Source organism: Cydia strobilella, chromosome 17 (assembly GCF_947568885.1).
Source record: "Cydia strobilella chromosome 17, ilCydStro3.1, whole genome shotgun sequence".
In the NCBI taxonomy this organism is placed as follows: Eukaryota; Metazoa; Arthropoda; class Insecta; order Lepidoptera; family Tortricidae; genus Cydia; species Cydia strobilella.
This window is the reverse complement of record NC_086057.1, coordinates 2,292,665-2,317,575: the sequence shown is the minus strand read 5'-3', so window position 1 is coordinate 2,317,575 and position 24,911 is coordinate 2,292,665. Positions and strand designations below refer to the sequence as shown.

The 24,911-nt window shown below is 38.3% G+C and overlaps 1 protein-coding gene across 1 annotated transcript in view; it reads right to left on the bottom strand.

Moving 5' to 3' along the window:
* Positions 1 to 20,046, bottom strand: part of LOC134749051 (uncharacterized protein K02A2.6-like) — a 29,279-nt gene extending 9,233 nt beyond the window's left edge. Inside the window, exons 1-2 of the mRNA XM_063683957.1 lie at positions 16,027 to 20,046; positions 14,564 to 14,793 (exon numbers count right to left, since the gene is read on the bottom strand). Of these exons, the coding sequence (XP_063540027.1) occupies positions 14,564 to 14,793; positions 16,027 to 19,889 (4,093 nt within the window). The 5' untranslated portion in view covers positions 19,890 to 20,046. The remainder of the gene's footprint in view (positions 1 to 14,563; positions 14,794 to 16,026) is intronic.
* Between the last annotated feature and the right edge of the window lie 4,865 nt (positions 20,047 to 24,911).

Here is a 24,911-nt window from a genome sequence, read left to right as displayed (position 1 = left end):
CATTAAATTCGCCTTTTTGAAAAATCATCGAAAAATATTTTTGTAAAATAAAATATCTACTCATAAAATATGCCTAAAAACAAAAATAATTACAAATGCTTTACACATACATGCATTTTATATGTATCGTTTCACTTGCTTTAGGATTTGAATACGTTTTGATATTCTTTCAAAGATATTTCATGTTAAAGCAAACAAATAGGAGGTATGTATATATATTCAATATCTTCTTAGAATCTTATCAATACGGTTCCAGGAAGTACTGAACGTACTTTGAAATCACCATTAAAAGGAAATATGAACGAATTAACGTGTCGACTTATTTTTTAACTTTAAACCTGCCCATACATTTTTGCTTCCATAGAATTTCGGGGTTGGTTCTGACAATAATGTTTGTTCACCTACACCTACTCGTCAGAATATAGTCAGACATAACAATATTATCCTGTAGTAACCTAACCGTAATACATTATATCCGTATATAAATTCCCAGAATGTTCAATTTGGGAAGTAATTAAATGATCAGCCCTTTTTAAAACAGATATGCAAAAAAAATAGCCATTAAATCATTTGGGCAGCATACAAATATGTTGCCAGCAATAAATAAAAATCGAGCTGCAACTCTTGTTCAGCAAATAATTCACAAACGCGAAACGGTCAACATTATAACCAATATCCATCTGCTTAATAAATATTTGAGCTGCAAAATTATTATTTGGTCAGCAAGATTTAAAAATTGGTTGGCAGTTTAATATGAGACGTATGCATATTAAACAAATGGTAATCTGATATAATAAGATGGGTTGCGTTTGATTTGAAAAATCGGCAGGGTTGCAGGCGGAGCGGAATCGTGTGCGTGCATTTCATTCGATGATTATTAGCAGTCACATTGCGGTGTTCTTACGTATTTGTTGGTGATATTTATCCGTTTTGGTACCTTGAGACTATTATAGGTGTAAAATGGAAGCTATTAGAAAAGTGGGTTAGGTTAGGTTAGAACTGCGACATTCACAGAAACAAACTGCTACTAGAAAAGTGGGTTAGGTTAGGTTAGAACTGCGACCTTTACAGAAACCAACTGCTACTAGAAAAGTGGGTTAGGTTAGGTTAGAACTATTTTTTGCGGATCAGTTAAATTGTAATCCAAAATGAAATAATCCGCTTACCCACTGACTGCTTAACCAAATTTGATTAATGGTGGATCGCTTACTGCTGATCAAATAATTAATTTGCCAACCAAATCAATTTAGAGCAGCTCATTATTACATTAATTGCGAACTGATTTTGAAATACTTGCTAACCTTTAGTTGCTGATCAAAAACATATTTTGGCTGACCAAATATATATTTTTGTTCATCAAAATAGGAATATTTTGCAGATCGATTAAATAACACCCGTTAAATTTATTATGGGCACTATGAACGGGCACTGTTTCCGATAATACGTAATCCCATTATAATTTTACATGATTAATTATTTATAATAAACCGAATAAAATAAAGTATGGACACGAATAAATTTCTGGTTATGCATGTAATGGTAAATCTTTTAAATGAATGAGAATTTTCAAGCAGCACTTTTTTTAATTACTTGTGGATATCAAACTACATAATACAATCATAATATAACGTTAAGTTATTTATGAGTTTCAGCATTATATATTCCACCATACCTATGTTTTACAGTCCAGATTTTTTCGTGTCCATACTTTAATAACTACGAAAATGGCTAACCAAAAAAGTATTAAATAAAAAGGCTGACAATGAGTTATTAACTTTCTTATTGGACATCATTGAATATGTGCATACTGAGTTAATAAAAATATAAGAAAAGTTACCTTTGACCATCTCGATACAATGACGGGAACCTAATATGCCCGGTTCATTAACATATAGATTAAACTTTGGAGAGACGAATGCCATTGAGTCTTTATTAAAAGCGATAGATGGCGATATATATACTGTTATCCACATCGACTATACTGTTTACAGAATTTAGAAAAGTAAAGTAATAAGATAAGTGTGGTTGCAGTGGATTAGACAACAGAGCAAGGTCACTGTTGTAAAACGCGTAGCCAGTTTGAAGTGGGAATGGGATGGTTATATAGCAATTGAGACCGATTCGTGGAGTAAACGACTACTCGAGTGACGACCATGGGGGGAAGAGCGTCCTCAAAATAGACCCCAGATGCGTTGGGACGACGACATCAAGAGGACTGCGGGGAAGAATTGGCTCCAGGTCACACAGAACCGTGACGAATGGCGCAAAATGAAGGAGGCCTACACCCGAAGGGTAGAAAAGGGCTAAAGAGAGACAGAGAGGTTGCAGGGTAAGCGTGCCTAGCCTTCACATTGGAGCCTATTTACACATTAATGAGTGTTTATTGCAAGTTCACATTTATTTGCTAATTGCTACTTGCGTTTATTGGCCAATATTGAACTCGCACTAAACACTAACATCTAAACTGTCAAATTGAAAATTAAACGTTTACCTGAATAATCGCATCAAAGCAGGCAAATATATTTCGTTACCCGCATTTTCTCTACCTGATCGTCGGAGGTTTCTAATTTTCACTTATCAGCTAAGTACTTGACATTATAAGAGGCAATGCACTGGGACAATTGAACATGGACGCAATTAACTTTTTATCCTACAGGCCATCGATAACGGGTTTTCCGAGCAGCGTAAGTTTTCCGAGGTCAGAAAAATGTGTGTGTGCCTTTTTGTGGCACCATAGCGCCTAAACGCATGTACCCATTTAGATGCCATTTTTTCATTACAAAGTAGATTTTATAGCGGTGGTTCTAAAACAAGTTTTATCAAAATCGGTTCATCCGTTTCATTGCGTTGGTTTTTTTTTAATTTTCTTAAAATAAGTATTTGGAGGTATTTTTTAGTAAAAGATTGTTTTTAATCTTCTAAAAGCACATCCTAATTTTATATTACAATCAAGCAATATCGAATAATGAAAACGAACAGGCCAAATTGAACGTACTCCGACATAAAAATGATGTTTGAATCATGGTATTTAGTTATCGTGCATTTCGCTCGTACCTACTAAATGTGCAAGGCGGCGCGCGACGCACGATCACTAAATAACGTTATACAAATATCATTCTGATGTCAGGGTAGTTTCGAATGGCCCGGAAAGGCACAAAGAAAAGAACTGGGCTTAATCTTTATGTTGACTAATCGGCTAAAACAACCAATTTTTGTGTAACATTAAATAAATGTTTCTTACGCCCACATGTTAGTTCTAGGTACAAAATAGCGTGCAATATCGTACTTTACAAGCTAATTACAAAAGCTTATAACGTTTCTACTTTTGTGCAAAGAAATTTAATTGTCATAATAACGGTATTTAACTCTGAATGTGCCTTTAAATCAGCACCTCATTTACACGTTTTATTGTTTGCTGTCACGAATGTATATTTTGTTAAGTTATTTTACTGCAAGGAGAATGCTAATTGTGATGTAATAGTAGGTACATTACTGCAAAGCAAAGACCAGTAACCCAATTCAGAATTTACAACTTGTTTTGAACTGGTTTTAACACGACCGGCCTTAACGATCGGCTTTGTGAGTAGTAGGTAGGCAGTAGTAGGTACAGAGTGGCCAACTTGGAGGTATGCAACTTTTTTTGTCGCCATTTTGTTTTGGCGGTAAATATGACAGTTGTTGCATGAAAACTACTTAGATACGGCAAATTTGTTATGGAGCGTTTTACGACGGAACAACGTATTTGAAACTAAGAAAATTGCGGACAATTCGAGAAAAGGTGACATTGATTGGCCCTCAAGATCGCCTGATTTAACAGCTCCTGACTTTTTTCTGTAGAGCTATCTAAAGGGACGTGTCTATGCTAACAGGCCAATGAACCTTCAGCAGTTAACGCAGGAAATGTGTGAAAATGTGATGAAAAACGCGATGAAAAGGAAAAATTCCCATCTGCCATGCTGCTAGAGCTGTAAATTTGTCTGACATTATTTTCCATGTTTAACTGCCGGCCCTAAATACTATATTTAACAAGGAATACTTAATATCTTTTATATTTTATAGAATAAAATAACATCTTATCTGGCAACCCAGTACATGCGAAATGAAGTGTGTCGTGCGTAAGATGCGAGCTAATCACCAAGTAGGTCGTCAATGTCGTATCAAAACCAGTTCAAAACTATAACAATTTGTTAGATCAGAATCGACCCCCAGTATAAGCACGTACATACTTAATTCCAATTTGCGATAGTTAACGATCTCCTAAGTATCTAATGGAACCTATGAACTCGACAGAGAGACTCCTCAAGTTGTATTGAAGTCATATAGGTCACGTGGAGCCGTAATGTGTTGAGGGTTAGGTTCGTTAGACTTTGGAAGGCATCTATTCCTCTACTCAGGCTGTATTGGAATCTGATGCATACAATCGTTTGTTTACAATACAAATACGAACAGGTGAATAAAAAGGTGTGCATTTATTGCCGTTTATTCGACGGGCACAGTAAACAAGACAGTTCTGTTTTTTTATGGGAAGCGATGTGGAGTGAGGAGAATAATAAATTTAATGTGATTCGGAAATCAAGCGGGGGCTGCATTACTGTTGCGACATTACTGCTGCGGCATTGATGTCGCCGCTGTATCTGTCAATTTTCATGATACTCGTAAAATTAGTGGCGGATTGAACGTTACAGTCGCGGCGGTAAAGTCACTCAATTTATCAAGCAAATTGACAGATATAGCGCCCGCATAAAGGCCGCTGCAGTTATGTCGCCATAGTAATTGAGCTGCAGTGCACATCCAAATATCACCTTAAATGAGGTGACCTGCTTAAAACACGTTGTTGTTGGGTTCGAAACCCAAAAAAAGTGCCTAATGTAAAAACATGTTATTCAATTGTCACGCGTTCTTACAGCGCATTCAGTTATCAAATTTTCAACCGTATATTTAACAGCTTATGGTTTCATTTATAAAAGGATAGGTTTGTGTTAAATCGTTCCATTATTATTCGACGGAAAGTTCAAAACGAGTGCCTAAAGCAAAAAAATCAGCAGCCAAGTCGTGAACTTCTTTGAACCGCCTTGGAGTATTTAAGTTAGCCCTTGTGAACCTCTGTTGAAGGCTTTTTTTAAGCAATTGAACACGATTAAGCATCCCATTGGTGTTTCTCAAAGATTTATAACAGTCCTCGAGATAGGCCTTTGAGCCGGTTCCTGGCTGGCTTCCATTTGTAATGGCTTTGAAGTCTAAAAATATTTAATTACTTCTGTATTCAGAAACGAAAAGGTATTTAAAATCAAATCGTCACTCGCTTTCCCAAATAAGAGGCCGCTCGGACTGCAAAAAAGTTCTTGATTTGTTAACAATTATTTGCAGGGCAATTTATATATTTTATTAGGACTAAAAAGTGGTCAAAGGGAATTCATTTGACGCTGACGCAACGCCGAGAGTAAAAAACTTATTGTATGATGTTTATTGTAAAATCCACACCGAAATTTGCATCGAAAATTTTCACGCTCAGGTCAACCCCCAAACGTCTTCATCGAGCAAATTTACTGGGAGTGATTTTTCTTTACCAAAGGCTTTTCTAAACGTTTATATTTCGATAAAAAATATATTTGAGAATATAGTTAATTAGTATAATTAAGTGGCACAATATGTTACGTTTAAGATACCGGGGATAGAAATTAGAAACAATAAAATAAGTAAAACAAAAATTTACATTTACAACTATAGAAAAAACTATTGTATAAATAATATTCATACAAATAACCTACTCCTTAGTGATCCAAATTATAATTGATACCATTAATATAGTTTTCAAAAAAGCTGTCGTGGAAGGACAAATCGAAAACTGAATCAAATAGAATTCAACATTAATAATCTGCCAAACTATTAACGACGTGTAATAAAACAAGTAGACTTTTAACTAATGAACAAAGTCGTAATCGCTCAAACTGAATTAATAATGTGTCCCTGTCCAAATCGCACTGCCGCACTAATCCCTTGCATCAATTATGTAGCTGTCGTGTCGAAAACTCGCAAATATTAAAATGCGGGCCCGTGGAATAGAGATCCATCACGAATTAATCCGACGTGTCACGGGTAACGCACCTGGAGATCTGAAAACGCATTTATAAGCTATCGATTCGTGGCTTATGAGAAAAAAGGTTTCTTGAATTGACTTGGGAAATGTAGCGTATAACCTGGCGAGAGTATGGTTAGGTATATTTTTATATTCACTCCGTTTGTTTTCTACATTTGTTTCTTACCAAAAATTCTACTCATATAAAGTTTAATATTTTAAATTTAACTCGCAAATCCATCTGATGTATAGAAACCGGGATTGACATAATTATTGAAAGTCATAATGTAATAATTGTCAGATTATCATTAGTCACAACTCTGAAACCGTTAACAGGATTCAGGATCAGGATCCGTCAGGATTATCGTAAGGTTATCCTGTAGATAGGTTAGGTTAGGTTAGTTTTATGGCAATCCTGAAAAGTTAAGAAAAACCAAATTATGACTAACGAAAATTCGGACAAACAATACATTATGACTTAAAACTTTTTGAGAAACAATAGAGACCCGCAGAAACTTAACCTAATTTATTTTTAAAATTGTATCGTACAACTTTATTGTCAGCAGGTCTGTACATCAGGTGACATTCAAATTACGACTACACCAGAGCAACTGTTGCAACATTGCTGGCGCAGCGATGCAACACCAAGAAATGGCTGATGTCACTGTTAATTTCTTAATAAATGTAGTATTGTCTTCGGTTACCGCGATAGTTATTCATGAAATAAAACTATGGATACGGATTAAATCGCGTATAATTAATTTAAAAAACATCCCGACGTTTCGAACCCTTTACAGTGTTCGTGGTCAACGGGTGACGGGTTCGGGATGTATTTTAAATTTATTATACGCGATTTGATCCGTTTCCATAGTTTTATTTCATAGATATAGTGAAGGTTTGAACTTTGCTATTGCAACTGCAATCAGTGCAGTGGCCATCCAAATAACTTAATCTAACTGAAAGCCTTGAATTCATTTTATCAGCTACAATATTTAAATCGAACAGAAGCAAAAGCTTAAAATTCCCACTGTTATGCGTAAAGATTATAAAATAAACGGAGTGCTAAGTTATGTAGAAAAAACTTCGAGAATTCTTAGCATCTTTATTACAGAGCTTCAATGGGTGCTTAAGATAGCAAAGATTCATGTAACTATGAGTATCACAGTCAGATAGGTCCTTTTTCTCTAAAAGCAAGATTTCTTGAAGAAACTGCCCGAGGCCTTTCAAAGTGCAAGGCCCGAACTTCGAGAAAATGTTTAATTATTTTATTTTGCAATAAAGTGCGCTAAAATGAGAGCCGACACTGTCATCAAAGAAGTTAACATAATTGCTCCTTATTAATAAAATAGATAATAGAGGCTTCGTTACTTACTACATTATTTTGGATGAGGGCAGCACACGACCGATGGTTGTAGAGATCATTAGGGGAAGCCCTTGCCCAGATAATTGCATATATTAGGAAAAATATTTCTTGAGAAGATAATTCCAATCTAGAAATCTAAAAAGGGTGAAAAATCTCATATTGCCCCGGGTACTCTTAGATTTCTCCAAATTCCCTTATTGTAGGCGTGACGTTTCGAGCTCTAAACAAGCGTTACAAGTGCAACACACGAGGTTAAACAAGAACAGTACATGCAGCCATTACGAATATGTTAATGAAGCATGTAAACGAATATTCATGAGCGCTGTGAGCTTTTGGTACGATCTGTCATGACGTTAAGATTTTGTAAGTGACATGTGTATTGTTGAAAGTCGAACTTTGAAGATGAGTATTCGTTCTCTCATCATCGTCATTAATTTAAGAGCCTAGCTCTTGTCGGTGGAGCAATTTCCATGTATCTCTTTCCTGAGCCTTTCGTTTGACCGCCTGATACGACACGACGTTTATCTTTTCCTTTAGTTGGTCCATGTATGTTCTTCTTGGTCTCCCTCTCTTCCGCCTTCCTTCTACTTTCCCTTCCACAATATTTTTTATGAATTCGTCGTGTCGTAACAGGTGCCCAACCATCTTCCCTCTTCTGTTCTCAATGATTTGCAACAGGGACCTCCTCTCCTGTACAAGGTTGAGAACTTCCTCGTTAGATTTTCTCTCGGTCCAACTAATCTTCTCCATCCGCCGCCAGCACCACATTTCAAAGGCTTCAAGTCTTTCTCTGTCCCTCTGTGTCATTGTCCACGTTTCACACTCGTATAACGCTATGCTCCAGATGTACACTTTGATAAGCCTTCACTCCGTACCGACCGTACTGATGACGCTCCTCGGTACGGAGTGAAACTTGTCGAGCGTTTTCGACTTAAAATACGTGAGTGACCCGTTATTAATATGTTTAATATGAGTTTTGAATGATTCACGGTTAGTTCACGGTCGGTTCTATATCCCGGTTAATATAAGTCTATGTTTAATATGTCTGTGTCTCACGGAAGTTTTGTCATTATACTTACTTGTGTATTTTTTACATGCATCTAATGTTCCCAACCTTCCGCCGCAAAAATAGATATGCAAATAATTATAAAAAACCACCACCAAAAGAATTGACTAGCACTTTATCTTTTCGCGGATTAGCAAAATAATATTTTGGTATTAATTATTAGTTTTATTTTAATATAATAATTTGGTATGGTTTTGATACGACCTTGGCGTCCGTCTTGGTGATTGACGCGCATCTCACGCACGAAATTCACCAATCAGCGTGCGCCGTCTTCAAGGTCGTAATAAATAAGATCAAAACCGTTACAGGTTGTTAAGAGCCAACAGGAGTGGTCATTTCTCCATACAAACGTACTCGACTGTTTCCTCCGTGGGTTTTGAAGTTAGAGGAATGATTTTTTCAACACAGATTAATATTGTCAATATCTGTGTCGGTGTGTTTTGCTTTTTTTGATATTTTTGTTTTTTAAGGCGCTAGAGCCCTTCAAACATGGCCAAAAATGGCCTCACTGACTATGCCGCAATGAGAGGCGTGGTATTCAAAACCGATATCAATTAGCCAAAAAATCAAAACAGTCCGACACAGACAATTTCATAATCATTTAGATTTCCAAATTTGGTTACGATTGGTTAAGTTTTGGAGGAGGAAACAGTCGAGTACAAAACCTCGATTTTTGAGATTTTTACGCAGGATTTTTCGCCTAAGCTGCAGTTGTCCTTATCGTACTAATTTTAGGGGCGGAGTCAAGTTTCTAAATACGTACACAGACAGAAAAGTGATGGGCAATAGTCGACATTGAATGTCGATAATCTAGTGATGTGATAAGATCGATAAACCATAACAAAGTCGCGATTTGCCTCTTAGTAGGCGAAGTAAGTAAAGTGAGTATGCACTTTGGCCTCAGGGGATATCGTTTAATACTATTTATTATTCCTTGGTTCATACAATGACGCATTAGCTACGAGATTAAGTCCTGGCTACCCCCCAAAAAGGAAGGGGAAAAGTCGGCTTCTGCGGTCCAGTTTGCCTCTATTTCGATCTATCTGTTGCTATGAGATCAAATTTGGTATAAATTTTGTGTAAATTAGGGACGAATAATTTATTTTAGAAATAATAGTTTCACATTTTCATACACAAATCTGAATATATGAACGAAACATTAAAATAAAATAAATTTTTAAATGTCGCTCCCAAACAACAAACGTGATTTTTTTGCCGTTTTTTGCGTAATGGTACGAAACCCTTCGTGCGCGAGTCCGACTCGCACTTGGCCGTTTTTTGTTAAAAGCTTTTGAACTTTTTTTATGTGGGAATAAACGCTTCGAATACAATTTTTCTAGACATCATTCCGAATCCAATGAGGTATCATACGTATTTTTAGGAATTAGTATCTCTATTAGTGGCAGCCGTACAAGCCCAATTTCAATGAAAAACCGCAAATCGATGTACAGGTTAGTCGTTTGGCACACGCATACTAAGAGATCAAAACAAAATTTTTGACCCGCAGTTCCTAAAAAAAATACCTTTTTTTTGTAAATTAAAACAAATAGAATTTTCAAAACATACCAAGTTTGGGGTCAAGTTAAAGGGTTAAGGAGGTATTTCCCGTTGGATGTATGGATATTACGTATCATTGTATGATTAATATGTACCATATCTGCAGTACAGTTCCATAAGTCTCGTAAAATAGGTATTGAAGTAGGTTGTGTCACTTTGTATTGAAAAAAAAAAAACTAAATAAAATTATTTTTAAAATTTCTTTTTTTGGGTTCGATATGAGGATATAACGTATCATTTGTGGTATATTGTACAAAAAAAAATCAGCCATATCGTAACTGGAGGAGCCCAAACTTGGTATGTTTTGAAAATTCTTTTTGTTTCAATTTAAGAAAAACCGGCCAAGTGCGAGTCGGACTCGCGTTCCAAGGGTTCTGTACATTACAAAATTTAAACAATGTATTTTTTGTGTTTTAGTGAAACGTGAGTAAATGTCTTTAAAAAATCCGTAGGGGTCGGATATAAACTAAGTAATTAAGTCCGACTCACGCTTGACTGCAATTTCCAATAGGTTTTCCTGTAATCTTTTGGTAAAATCTATTTTGTGTTTTTTTTTTTAATTTTAGACCCAGTAGTTTCGGAGATAAAGGGGGGGAATGGTCATTTTTTGCCTATTTTCTTGAATAACTTCTAAATTGGTTATCCTAAATTATAAAAAAAATGTATTAGAGATTCTCACAATGAGCTCTTTCATTTGATATATAACACGATATAGTTTGAAATACTTTATTTTTAATTTTCTCATTTACCCCCAAAAAGTGGCCCCCATGTTTAAAATTCATTTGTTTACGTTACATGTCCGTCTTTGGGTCACAAACTTACATATGTATACCAAATTTCAACTTAATTGGTCCAGTAGTTTCGGAGAAAATAGGCTGTGACAGACGGACACACAGACAGACAGACGCACGATCCTATAAGGGTTCCGTTTTTCCTTTTGAGGTACGGAACCCTAAAACTGGCTAAAATGTAATGATGTGGTATATTTTCAGAATCGCTTCAAAAAGCCCTTTCGTATGATAGATAAGAGAAGAATACAATAGGTTTAAAAAAAAATATATGAAAAAAAGGTTTCAGCACCCTCCTAAGGGAATTTTTTTTAGGAACTGCGGGTCAAAAATTATGTTGTGACCTCTAGTATACGTGTACCAAACGGGTAACCTGTACATCGATTTGTGGTTTTTTTATGCGAACAGCTTACACTATATTTTTCACCACCTTGAACGTTTTGTAGACTAGACTATTGTCCCAAATTGGGGTTTCATATTTATTCCGACCAGAATTAGCTCTTCAAACATTTTTATCAAAATCTGACTCATAAATAAAAAACAGACAATTAATAAAACTGTATAATTACATCAAAGTAAGAAATATCACATATCACATGTTTCTTTGTTATGATATTTTATCTAACCTGAGGCTATTTTTTTCTATTCCACGTAGCCGGAGAGCGGCAAATTTGTTTTTAATCACACTTGCTCGAAAAGATCTTATTCTATGCAGGTGTACTGAAGGGAAAAGGCCTATATTGTTCCCGCGGGAGTTATAGCTTTCTTTTTTAATTAGGTATGTCACTAATTCATACGAACCAAGTAAGTTATAAGTAAAATACTTTGTTTAAAGTCAAGGTATAAGGGAGTTTTACTTTTAAAATACTCACGACTATAATTTAATATTTTTGTTTATATTTAAAAATATTTAATTGGATTAATTTAACAGCCGTTATCTTGTATGTTTTTATACAGCAATGTTTTCTTGTATGTTCATGTTATGTTATGTTTTTTTACTCTTCTGTACCTCGAAATGTTAATTAGATTGCAGGTTGTAGAAGGATATTGAATTCAGTTACTTAAAATCAAGGAGATAACACAATAACAGGGAATAAGCAAACGCTTAGTGGTGGTAGCGAGCGAACGAGTTATAATCGAAGAATAAAGTAAGAAAAGAACTGGGTGGTGTGTGGCGTGGTATGTGGTATGCATAGCTATAGCGTCGCGGGCCGGCCAGCGGAGGCCGGCGAGGAGCGCAAAATGCGTGCACGTCTGTGTGCGTGCACCACACACACTGGGATAGTCCCTCGCTACGCGGTACCGCCCCCGTCAGAGCGACGGCGATATTCAACTTGAAATCTCAAAATTGAACCCGGGCTCACCTCCTGTTGGCTCTTAATTCTAAATCGGGTCTATGTTGTGCAAGCACCATAATTATTGTGAAGTAGTTTAGTTGCAAACTGTTAAGAGTGTTAAGATTGGTGATAAAATCATTTATTTATACCTTTTTTATTAGAGTTAAGAATTCAACTCAAAAATGTAAAGATACAGCTGCGGTAGCGCATTGTACATGTACAAACTAACATAATTTAATATGTTTTTGTGAAAACCTCATTTCCTATAGTAGTAGTTAGGTAGCTAGCCTACTTTTCTTCAGATATCGATCTACGTAGGTACTTAACAAAACAATTATAACAAAACGCTAGTCTTTACACAACTTTAGGAACAAATCGAAATTGAAATTGAAATCATTTATTATTATTTTTTTTTTCCACATAGCGAAACATACTTATTTAATCTAAAATCTTTTGTATGTAATTTTAGTTTTAAGTTTATCACGAATAAAACATTTGATTGATTGATTGATAAAATTATACATATTATTATTTACATATAGTAAATCAAATTATTGTATTAATTTTTTATGTGTGTGTTTTTTAATTAGTCACACTACTGTATATAAATTATAAACTGAAATAGATGTCATATATTAAAGAAAAAGTGACGAAGGTCGGATTTGAACCGGCGTCTTTAGCAATCCGGGCTAACGCCTTGAACCCCTAGGCCACCCCGCCACGGCGGAACCCGTCCCAATTTCTCGACTAATAAACACAATTCTGTAAATTGTTGAATTCGTAAAATTATATTTCCTCTTCACAAAACTCATTAAAAGTTTACCTTAATGCATCTGCCGTCACATGCTCTGCATGTTTATCTGAAAGGAAACTTTCGAGATAACAAAGCGTATGCATTGTGAAGACTTTCACGTGTATACTTCGGTTAGTGCACTAAAGTAAAGTTATCTTTAAAATTAAATAGATTTAGTACATTCGTATTTATCTTTTACTTTATCCTTCTCAAATTCATATTCATTTATTCAACTTTGTTTCATAGTGATAGAGTTTAATTTTGCATATTTTCTGATACCTGAGGGTTATGAGTAAGGGTTAAGATCTTGTACGGTCAAGTTTACAAACATCTTGGCTTGTAAAGACGTTCCAAAAATATATTTACCTACACCAAAGATAGATATAACTCCGTAATAGATGGATACAGTCTAAGGAAAAAACGTGCCTCGAAAAATCACGAAAATTTGATTCTTGATCAAATGGCGCCACTAGTTTTGGCCTTCTCTCGTATAGAGGGCGTTGACGGTTTTTTGACGCATATCCGTTGAAGAACATGGGTCAAAATCATATAAAATAATTAATGCAAATAAAAAATCATTTATACATATTTAAATACATTTGAACGCAATTTTATAAATCTTCATTTTTAGTTTTAAAGTATGTCGATAGATGGCAGTGAATTTACAGTAGTTACAAAATTTACTATGACAGTACCGCTCTTATTATATCCTCTTTGCCCACACTTACAGGTAGGTTTAGGTCAAAGTCAGCAGTCAATTCGGTCACCTCTATTAGTTTTCTATTCAAAAATAACATTTGAAATGAAATATGGCCGACCCAAATTATCTTTTTAATTGCTGACTAACCTCGAAACGCTTCATTTACTAAATATCAGAGTAAATACCTTTCAAAGGAACAATTAAACCCACCTGACTTAATGCAAAACCTTTATCTATATTTGGAACGAAAGCAATATTTCGGAATAACGTTATTTTTTCCCGCAAAGCTCACATAATGGTTCTGCTGGCAATTATAGGCCGTTAAAAGACAATAATGGATGTATTGGACTCGCTATCGGTGCTGGTGTATCTTAATTGCTGATTTACTAGGAAAGTGGGTAGTCATAATACGGTTGTGGATTACTAGACTAATGAAGTCCATACGTGTGTTGTAAGTTGCTGAATAAGTAAAGTACAAATGAAAATGATGCTATTGTTTATGTTAGGCTAAGAGCTAGCCCCCGATAAGGTAAATTAAATTAAATAACTATTTATTTCAGAAATTCAATTTCCATAATATATTAGTAACTTATTCTATTAACTCTTAACAGATACAGATACAGATACAGATAGAGTATTCATAACGCCAAGTTACATGTCATCAGGTACATATTCAATAGGTACATATTCAATTTAACTGTTACACATTTAACACATTTTAATTGGTACATTTAATTTAACACATTTAATTGACCTACCTCGATTGATCCTCGATCGATTGAATTGATCGTAACCTATGTTAGTGACAATATCTATGTATGTAATATATGTATATTTTAACTATTATAAACATGTAGGCTACTCCAGTATTTCCAGAAAGCGCCATCTATCCTGTCTGCGACTGTGGCTAGGATGCTGTTAGTGCTGCCCCGCACGCGCCGCACCAGCGACGCCACCCGCTTGCGCATGATGGCGTGGAAGCCGTCGGTGCGCGCCTCCGCGAACATACCACTAGCGCTGCAATAGCGTGGCAGCCCCAACAGCATCCTAAAAGCATTATTATATTGGACGCGTAGGGCGCTGTAAATTTTTTGAGTAAAGTTGACCCATAGGCTGCAAGTGTAGATTTAGATTTAGATTCATTTAGATTTAACGTTGCTAGTACACCTTGCGAACCTACGAATCAACATATTACTTCTTACTGAAATGAGAGCAACCGAAAAGTAAAGGATCTTCAGTAGGTACCTATCCTCAGAATCCGTTAAGGACTCAGTTTCCATTAAGTTTTATCTTGCAGATGGATTTTATTAAGAAGCGTGTATACCTACGTCTGTACCAGTAACCAGTAAATCACAACTACTATCACACATTCACATTACAGTCCCATATACTGTAATGCCAAGGGAATCAGATAATCTACGTACATAGGACTCGGATGTTGGTGCTATCTGAAGTTCTTTATGGAATATATCACAATACCAAATGTGTTACATGTAAACAGCGGTGAGAAAAAGAATATTCATGAAAAATGTGGGCAGCATAAGATTTTTTCTCTTTCACTCTTATAAATTTCGGTATTTCGCCATCACCTCCTACCTATGATGCCACCCGGTCGGTGGTAAGGACAAAGCATGGCACTATTTTCTCTTTCCTCTTATAGGAATCGCAATAAGACCATCTTTCTCTATCAAAGAGTGTCAGACCCTTGATTCTACAGAATCCAGACCTACCAACCTCTGTGCTGCGCGTGTGCTGGCAGCCTGGCTGGTACGGATGCCGCTGCCAGCGCGCACGTCTTTTGTTTATATGTGATAGATACGGAAAGGAGCGAGTAAAACCACAGACGGCCGTTAGCGCACTGACATATATTTCAACGAGTAACAGCGTGTGGACGCAGCCTCACGCACACATATGCAACACTTCCTCCCCCTAGTTACATAACTAACCTAAAACAATTCTTAAAAATATTTCTTAAAACTAATATTGGAACGCTTCCGTAATATTCTTTTGGGGACTATTGGCGCATTGCTCGCCATGTCTGGCTTCTGGCCTCCTGCTTCCGCTTCATGCAATTCATCCTCATCATCTGAGCTTGTCACCTCTTTCCTTACTTCGCTCTTTGCCTTACTTTCCCCCTCTGCGGGGTCGTCCGATGATGGGGCTAAAGTCCCCGTGAGTGAGGGACCCGGCGGTAGTTCATGGGTTGACATCGGCAATGGTGACGGCAGTGGAGTTGGTGGCGATGGCGTTTGCGGCAGCGGCGGTGGCGGCGGCGGTGTTTGCGGTGGCGACGGTGGCGGCGGCAGCGTTTGCAGCGGCGGCGGCGGCGGCGTTTGCGGCGGCGGCGGCGTTTGCGGCGGCGGCGGCGTTTGCAGTGCAGAGGGTAAGGATGTCTCAGGTAAGTCACAATCCAGTGCGTCACAATAGTCCCAGTTACTTTCAGTACCTTTGTACTTAAGTATATGATTTTTATGTTTTTTAATCAACGCTGAAGTAGTAATGTCTTTTATTAAGTATAAAACTTTGCCTAGTCTTCTGTTAACCACGCCTTTAGACCAAGTGAACTTATTTTTATTAGTAAATTTTTTGTATAGTACGCGCTCGTCGGTTGTAAAAGTTTCATTGTTCTTCCTATTTAACTTGTTATTCTGCGAACACTGTTTATTTTTGATAATATTAGCAAGGGTGACCGATGAGGATGAAGGCGTTGGCGTAACCGGGTGCAGTAAATCTAAACGCGATCTTAGTTTGCGTCCATACACTAGTTCAGTTGGCGAAGAGCCCGTGGTAGAATGAACGGAGTTCCTGTAATTGAACAAGTACTGTAATAGTTTAACCTTACTATCCCGTACATTAAGCCCTGTTATTAAACTAGATTTGATCCCTTTTTTGATCACTTTGACCATACTTTCCGCCTGGCCATTACTAGCCGGATGGTATGGTGGTGACGTCACGTGTTGTATCCCGTTTAAGTTACAAAAAGTGGTAAACTCGTGCGAACAAAAGGATGCACCGTTATCACTTACGATTACCGTAGGTAACCCGAACCTTGAAAAAAAATCACATAATTTATCTATGACCGCCATTGATGATGTCGAGTTTCCCATATCATAGACCTCCACCCATTTGGAATATGCATCCACAGCGATTAAATATGTGTGGTTATTTATAGGACCCAGGAAATCAATGTGGAGCCTAAAAAAAACCGTGGGGGGTAGGTCCCAATGTGCCAATGGAACCCGCGCCGGAGATGGGCGTAATTGAATGCAAACGTCGCACGAACCTATCATTTTTTCGATCGCCTCGTCTATACCGGGAAACCATAACCTTGAACGTGCCTCCGCTTTAGTTTTAACGATACCTAAGTGTGAGGTATGTAATTCAGACAACACTTTCCCCTGCAATCTTTTCGGTATCACGGCTTTATGGCCCCGCATAATACACCCGTTTTCAATTGATAGTTGTGTACGACATAAAAAGAATGGTTTTATTTTTATATCGTTAACTTTATGAGGCCAGCCATTCACGGTATACTTAATTACCTGTTGGAGAACAATGTCTTTACTAGTTTCATTACGAAGCTCATTAACAGAAATTGGCAAATTACCATCCGTGGCAAAACAAATGTATGCAGCTCGATCCCAATCATCGCGCGGGTCGACCCGAGTTTCATCCTCCCCGCCCCCTCGCGGCGGCAGACAAGCCCGCGACAAGTAGTCCGCGCTGTTATCAGCGCTGCGTACGTATTCTATGACGTAATTATACCCACTTAGAAACATTGCGTATCTCTGTAATCTATTCGCAGATACTTCGGGAATGCCACGCTCGGGTTGGAAAATGCTGGTTAAGGGCTTATGATCTGTACGTAAAACGAAGGGTACCGACCTTCCGTACAGGTACTGGTGAAATCGACGTATACCAAACACGATACTAGTGGCTTCCTTCTGTAACTGCGAGTAACGTTTTTCGGCCGCGTTAAGACTGCGCGAGGCAAAGGAAACCGGTCTTTCGGTGCCATCTGATTCGATCTGTGATAAAATGGCAGATAGCCCGGTGGGGGATGCATCAACTGTCAAGATGACCTTCGCGTTAGGATTGAAATGCGCAAGTACCTGATCCGACGCTAAGACACTTTTAATCTTTTCAAACGCAGTGTCATGCTCGCTAGACCAATGCCACTTTATATTTTTTTTTAATAGGTCATACAATGGGCTCAAGATTGTTGATGCTTCCGGTACAAAACTCCGGTAATAGTTTACGAGTCCCAAAAAAGACTGTAATTCGTTAACATTTTTAGGTTTTGGTGCATTTACCATCGCTACTATTTTATCCGATGATTTTTTTAAACCGTTTTTACTTATGACGTACCCTAAATATGAAACTTCGTCCTGGAAAAACACGCACTTTTCCTTTTGTAGGGTTAACCCCGCTGATTGTAATCGCTTAAGGACTGCGTGCAACCGGTCTATGTGCTGTTTTTCATCACTGCCCGTGATGAGCACGTCGTCCAACAAACACAACACGCCATCCATGCCCGCTAGTAGCCCCTCCATAGCACGCTGAAAAATCGCTGGTGCCGAGGATAACCCGAACACTAACCTTGTATATTTATAAAGGCCTCGGTGTGTATTAATACACGTTATATTTTGTGAGGCCTCGTCGAGCATAAACTGATTATATGCCATCGATAAATCGAGTTTTGAAAATTGTTTGCCCCCACATAGTTTAGAAAATAACTCATTTGCCGTAGGTAGCGGGTATTGCTCAACGACTAGTTGTTTATTAATACTCACCGAGTAATCTGCGCATAGTCTAACGGTTCCGTTTCGTTTTAATACGGGGACAATTGGGGAGGCATATTCAGAGTGTTCGACCGGAACGAGAACGCCTAGATTGACTAGCCTATCTATCTCCTTATCGATTTTATCTCGCAATGCGAACGCGATCGGCCGGGCTTTAATAAAAACCGGTTTAGAGTGTTCTTTTAAAGTTAATTTAATTTTAGTTTTATTGTAACACCCGAGTTCATCCGAGAAAAGCTGAGGGTATCCCTTTTGTAACCGTTTAACTATAGTTTCATCACTACAATAATGCACAGGGGTTAATTGTAAATTAAATGTAGAAGTGAAATCTCTTCCTAGTAGTGCGGGGCCCTCATCACAGACTACATATGCGTTTATGGAATGCGTGCTCCCCGCATATGAAATGGGTAGTGGAATCATTCCTATACACTGAATACGTTCCCCAGAATACCCGTGCAACCTTTTGCTCGTGGATCGTAAGGGAATGTCACTAAAACTCTTATTGTATGTATTTTGCGGTACAACCGTGACGGCACTGCCCGTATCAATTTCAAATTTAAATTGTTTTTTACGAATAGTGACGGTTTCGACCATAGGCTCTCCGCGAAATGAACGAATAAAATAAATCTTACCGTCGTCATCGCCCTCATCCTCTGGTCCCAAATTAACGTATTTCACTTTACACATTCTACGCAAATGTCCCTTTACATGACACTTTTTGCACACGAAATTTGTAAATCGACACTCTGCAGTCTTATGATTTGTGTAACCGCAAACTGTACACGGAACCTTCGCGCCGACACCTTCTGTTTTCTTCGGAATCTTTGATATCTTCAACAGCTGATCAGTGCCGGGTTCGGAACCCGACGCCGTAGCTCCCGCGCTGGCGCACCGAATAGTTTCTGCCAACTCGACAGCTTTAGCCAGCGTCAAATCCTTCAACTCCCGAGCATAAAGTTTCTCCTTCTCCCGGCCTGGCAACATGCCTATCAGGAACCGGTCACGCAATGCCTCTTCTACATTAGCAAATTCACAGTGTGCAGTCAGACCACGGAGCCTCGCCGCCCATTGCGTGTGAGACTCGCCTACCTGCTGTGACGCGGAGTAGAACTTATGACGCTCCCCGAAGCCCACCCGTGTCGGTGTAAAATGTCCGTCCAAAAGCGTCAAAATGTCCTCGAATGGCACGCTTTCCAATTGCTTTGGCAACGCTAAATCCTCAACTAATTTATACGTGCCTTCGCTGAGTGCGCTTAAAAGAATGGCTTTCCTCTTCTTCCCCGTAGCATCTGTCGTCCCGTCCACATCATTAGCCAAAAAAAATTGTAGAATCCTGCCTTTGTAACTCTTCCAACTTTGGCCATCGTGATCAAAAATAGTTAAAATCCCGAGATTAGCACTTGCCATGTTTTTTTTTTTGCGGAACGGGTAGATTACGCACGCGAGTCGCCACTGATAGATACGGAAAGGAGCGAGTAAAACCACAGACGGCCGTTAGCGCACTGACATATATTTCAACGAGTAACAGCGTGTGGACGCAGCCTCACGCACACATATGCAACAATATGTATAGATTTTTCTTGGTTTTGTGCTGTCAATTTTAGCAAGAAATGTTTAGTACTACTACTACTACTACTGCTGTGGCGCGACGACCCGAAGTGGATCTTGGCCTCCGACACCAAAGACCGCCATGCTACTCTGTCCAAAGCCGTTTCTGTCCAGTCGACGGCGCCGAGTTCGCTGAGGTCTTTCTGCACTTCGTCTCTCCAGCAGTACCTAGGGCGTCCACATAGAGGAGCGCGCGCTGCTGGTAGCCGAGCGGAAAGCCGCCGCCGCCGGAGCCGCAAGATATTGGGACCCACACGTCGAGAGGATGGAACCTGGAGACTCCGCAAGAACCAGGAGATTGAAGATCTGGTGTCCGAGCCGAACATCATCGGAAGAAATGTTTAGTATTTTTGTAAATTATATGTGTTATAATTGTAGGTGTAGCTTTTGTTATGTCTTTAACCATGGTTCATGATGACCGTGATGAACGCTGCCCCGAATAGTCCAGAAGAGAGGTATATGAAACGCTTGGTACTGTCGTGTACGGAACACCATATAGAGAACCAGCAGCTAGTGAAAGAATATATTCCGGAGTCTGGAGCACGACCGCGTGCTGCATTACAGCCCGGCTAAGGCTTCGCCTTTTATTTACACATTTTGTATTGTAAAATATAATGCAACATTAGTAAGTGAGAACACACAACAATCACACTTTTTTAGTGCGGTTTAGCTTTTTAACTGGCACATGTTGATGAAAGTGTATTAAAGCTAACAAGAATATTTTGAAGATAATGCGTTTTGTTTTAGTTAAATGATTGTGCTTTTACTTACATTTTTAATTTTACTTACACTTTGTAAGTTAGAAAAATATTCCTAAAAATTCTATATCGACGTATTTTTGGCCAACTCTATTAGTAAAAGCTCAAACGAAGTCATACTATCTTAGATATACTACAACTACACTGTTACGCACAAAGGAGTGCCAAATACAATAATAGACCTTTTCTCCGTCAGATAGCCGGACAGGCGCAGCAATTGGCTTTATGCTTTGTACACAGTTGGCGATGGCATATTGGTTTATAGCGAGATAATCCGCGGTGGACTTTTATTGAAGTTTATAAGAGAACCACCCATATAGTCGCCATCAGATATATAGGACCGGCCTAGATGCTCAAACATATCTGAACACATATTACAAAGGCCTTAACTTGAACACGCCTTGCCTGTTCAGATATTTGTACCTTGGCGCTCCGATATATCTCATATATCTGATGGTGACTATCTACGGGTCTCTGGGTTTTGTACGGTTGGTAAAGTTTTTGTAAGTATATCAAAATATGCTTAAGCGTCGCGTATATGAACGGCTTCTTGGTGGCAAGTTCGTGTGACTCAACTCAACATAGATTCTGAAGGGACCTCGCCAAAAACGCGCCTTAAACGGGAAAGCGTATTAACTGTGAAAAATGCATGAAAACAAGTTGCAATTTTCAGTATAAAATGGCGTATTAAACGGAAAATTGTATTAATCTTGACTTTGTTTACTGTATTGCAATTCGAATATTACCTAATATGTATTTAAATTCCAACCACCAGCAGCCTAGCGCGAACTTCGAGTCACCAATTGGCGAGCGGTCGCACAGGATCGAGAAAAGTGGCGCTGTCTTGTGGCCAAGTCTCATTTTGGGTCGCTGAGCCAACGGAGGAAGTAAGTATGTATTTAAATTATATTAAATACACGTTACAACTTCAAGACTTTGTGTGCGTAAGTAGAACACCCGGGTGGAAAACGTCCGATCGGGTGCCTCAGACTCAGATAACTGGAGTGACGAAGCCCTGAAAGACCTGTTCGCTCTAGGAGTACCCAGCTGACGTAAAGTGGCGCAGAATAGGGCAGAGTAGCGTTTTCTTTTGCCAGAAACCAAGAGCCAGTAAAGTAGGGTAAACTCGCATTGTTTGGTGACACGCCTAATTCGGTGATGTAAATTTTGAAGCATGACACCCAGGAAAGCTAGTGAATTAGGGCCTTTTAAATGGAAACTCACGGCTTCACGGCTTCGGCGGCTTTAAAGGCCCTAATTCACTAGCTTTTCTGGGTGTCATGCTTCAAAACTTGCATCACCGAATTAGGCGTGTCACCAAACAATGCGAGTTTACCCTAAGTGAGTAAACAAAGTGTAACCTTCGAAAAATGTGCGTGCAGATTTAAAAAACGTATCCAACGCAGATAGAGTTATGTTAGTTAATACAAGCTTAAATATGCTACGGACTATTAAAAAACGAACGTATAGTTGCCATCAAAATATGGATAAAAAAAGAGGATAAGGCCCAAAAAAACAATTTCTCCCGGATACGTGATTAATTAATTCGCAACACGTTTCCAGTGTTGCAAAATAGCACAAATGGACTGGCGCTTTTTAAAGCTGTCTGTTTTGGTAGCTGAATAAGTTGATAAAAAGTTCATTCGTTCAACCAAAAATAGGTCGTGTAACAACGAGTACCTAAGGCTTATGTTTTGCCAAATTATAATAAATGTACATTTATGGCGTTATTCAATAAACGCTTGTGAAGTTTAACAGACAAGCCAGAACAGAGCACTCTGGAGCAGACATACAAGGAGGCCCGACCCCAGATAAACTGGGAAGAGGGACAGGCAAAGAAGAAGAAGAAGCTTGTGAAGTTTAACGAGCCCTTCATAATCGTCTGTCCTTATCTGTCATTTTGACATATTTTTTTTGTTAGAAAGGAACAAATTTAACAAAGTTAAATATATTACGTCCCTACTAAAATTCTACTAATATTTTAATTAGACGGCTATTTCCAAGAATGACTTTGTGAATAATCTTTGTTTAGCAGGAATTACAGGTTTTAAATATATATAAAAGCTATTACCTAAGTACAAGGAATGGACAATTTACCTAGCCATAATTGGATAAAAAATCGGACACCTGCTTATTAAAACACAAACAAACCTAGCAAACCAAGACAGCGGTGGCGCAATGTCATCGCCAAGGATTGGGTGGGTTATCTGAAGACGATGTCAACAAAGTGGGACCTTTGACTAGACTTTGACGCATATTTGCAAGGGCAAACTCTAACCAATTAGTTAAAAGGTTGGCTCGATAGAAAAAAAAACACGAAAACGTTAAATTTTCATTTATTTTTTGTTTTGTATCGTTATCCTGCATGCAATAATATTAACGTTTAAGTTTAAGGCGTTAAAGTCCAAACTCAAGGTTTGCCAGCGAGCGATGGAGCGCAGTATACTAGGTGTTCGCAGAACTGATAGAATCAGAAACACGGAACTGCGCTCCAGAACTCGAGTTGTAGATGTAGGTGTCCAGACCGCTAAGCTTAAGTAGGACTGGGCTGGGCATGTCTGCCGCATGCACCCTGAAAGGTGGGCCAAAATGGTTACCGAGTGGGACCCACGGAACACCATAGATGGTGCTGGCCGGGGTGCAGGCAGGCCGAAAAGGAGATGGCGGGACGACTTAGACGCATTTTATCCGGATTGGCGGGACACTACAAACGACAGGGTCGAGTGGAGGAAACGAGGGGAGGCCTTTGCCCAGCAGTGGGACACTAAATTAGGCTAGTAAAAAAAAAAAACAAAGTATAAAATAGCTAGTGATATAGCTAAGGGACCTGACGAGAAATTTTTTAAGCAGATATATATTTTAAGAGTAATTGAGATAAAAGTTAAAATCCCGCGCGGTGGCCGTATCTTCTCTCGCAATTAAGTGTCGCGCGGCGCGCTATATCTTTTTTCCCCCTCTAATTTCCTGGCTTTACGCGTCTTAACTAGTAAAATTCTTAGGTAAGTCTTTAGTTACCATTTTGTGTAAAGAGACGATTAGCCACATCTTTGATAAAAGACGTAACTGCCTATCAAACACTTACAGATATAAGACGTTACTTTGCCAAGTCTACTAAGTGTTTAGCTCAGGATCAGTTTCTATGTAACTAAGGGCGACCCAAATAAAAGGGTCCAGAGGTGTTACGTAGGTAATACGTGACACGATAGCCAAATGCTTTGGGCTCCACTAATCACTGATTAAGTTTCTCCTACGTGATATTTACCTGTGCTGAAGAAATCACTTTACGGGTGTTTGGATTAAGTAGTTTGGAAAAGTTATGATTTTATGATACGTATTTTTGCTGCTGAGGTAGGTAACATCAATTAATTACTTAAAAAATAAAATGAAAAGAAAAAATGCGAGCAGTTTGGATATATTTATACATTTTTGGCAAAAATTTCATTTGCTTTTATCGCTGACTGTTATTTATGTAAGTACTTTTCTTTCCACAGGCACCTAATACTAGCCGAGAAAATTCTAAAAACCCCAAACACAATTAGTTTGCGTGTTTTTCCCATGGCCACCTCTTGTCTCCATCATCAGATTAGCTCCATGTCATTATAATATTGCATTGTCATCCGTTTTTCATAATTATGTATGCAAAATTTCAGCTCAATTGGAAATCGGGAAGTGGGTCAAATTTCGCTTCCAAGATTTGAACCACAGTAACTAACTAACTTACCTAACTACATATTAAAAAGGCAAGTTAAATAAAAGCTCGTAAAAAGAAGTAGTAGAAACGATATATCCCCAGAATGTTGTGTAAGGCCATTGAGATGAAGATATATCTAAACTTTTAAACAGAAGATGGCTTTTCTCTACCACCAACTTGGAAACCAGTAGTCCATCTAATAAAGGAACAAACAAGACATAGGACTGTGAGACCGTGCGTAGTGTTGATTCGTGTGAACATTTTAGTATAAGGTAGAGTTGCGGTTACTTAACATTTTAATGATTAACTAGCCTCAAGTTTTTGTTTATTAATCTTTGTATGTGGGTTGTTTTGTACATTATAAGTAATTTT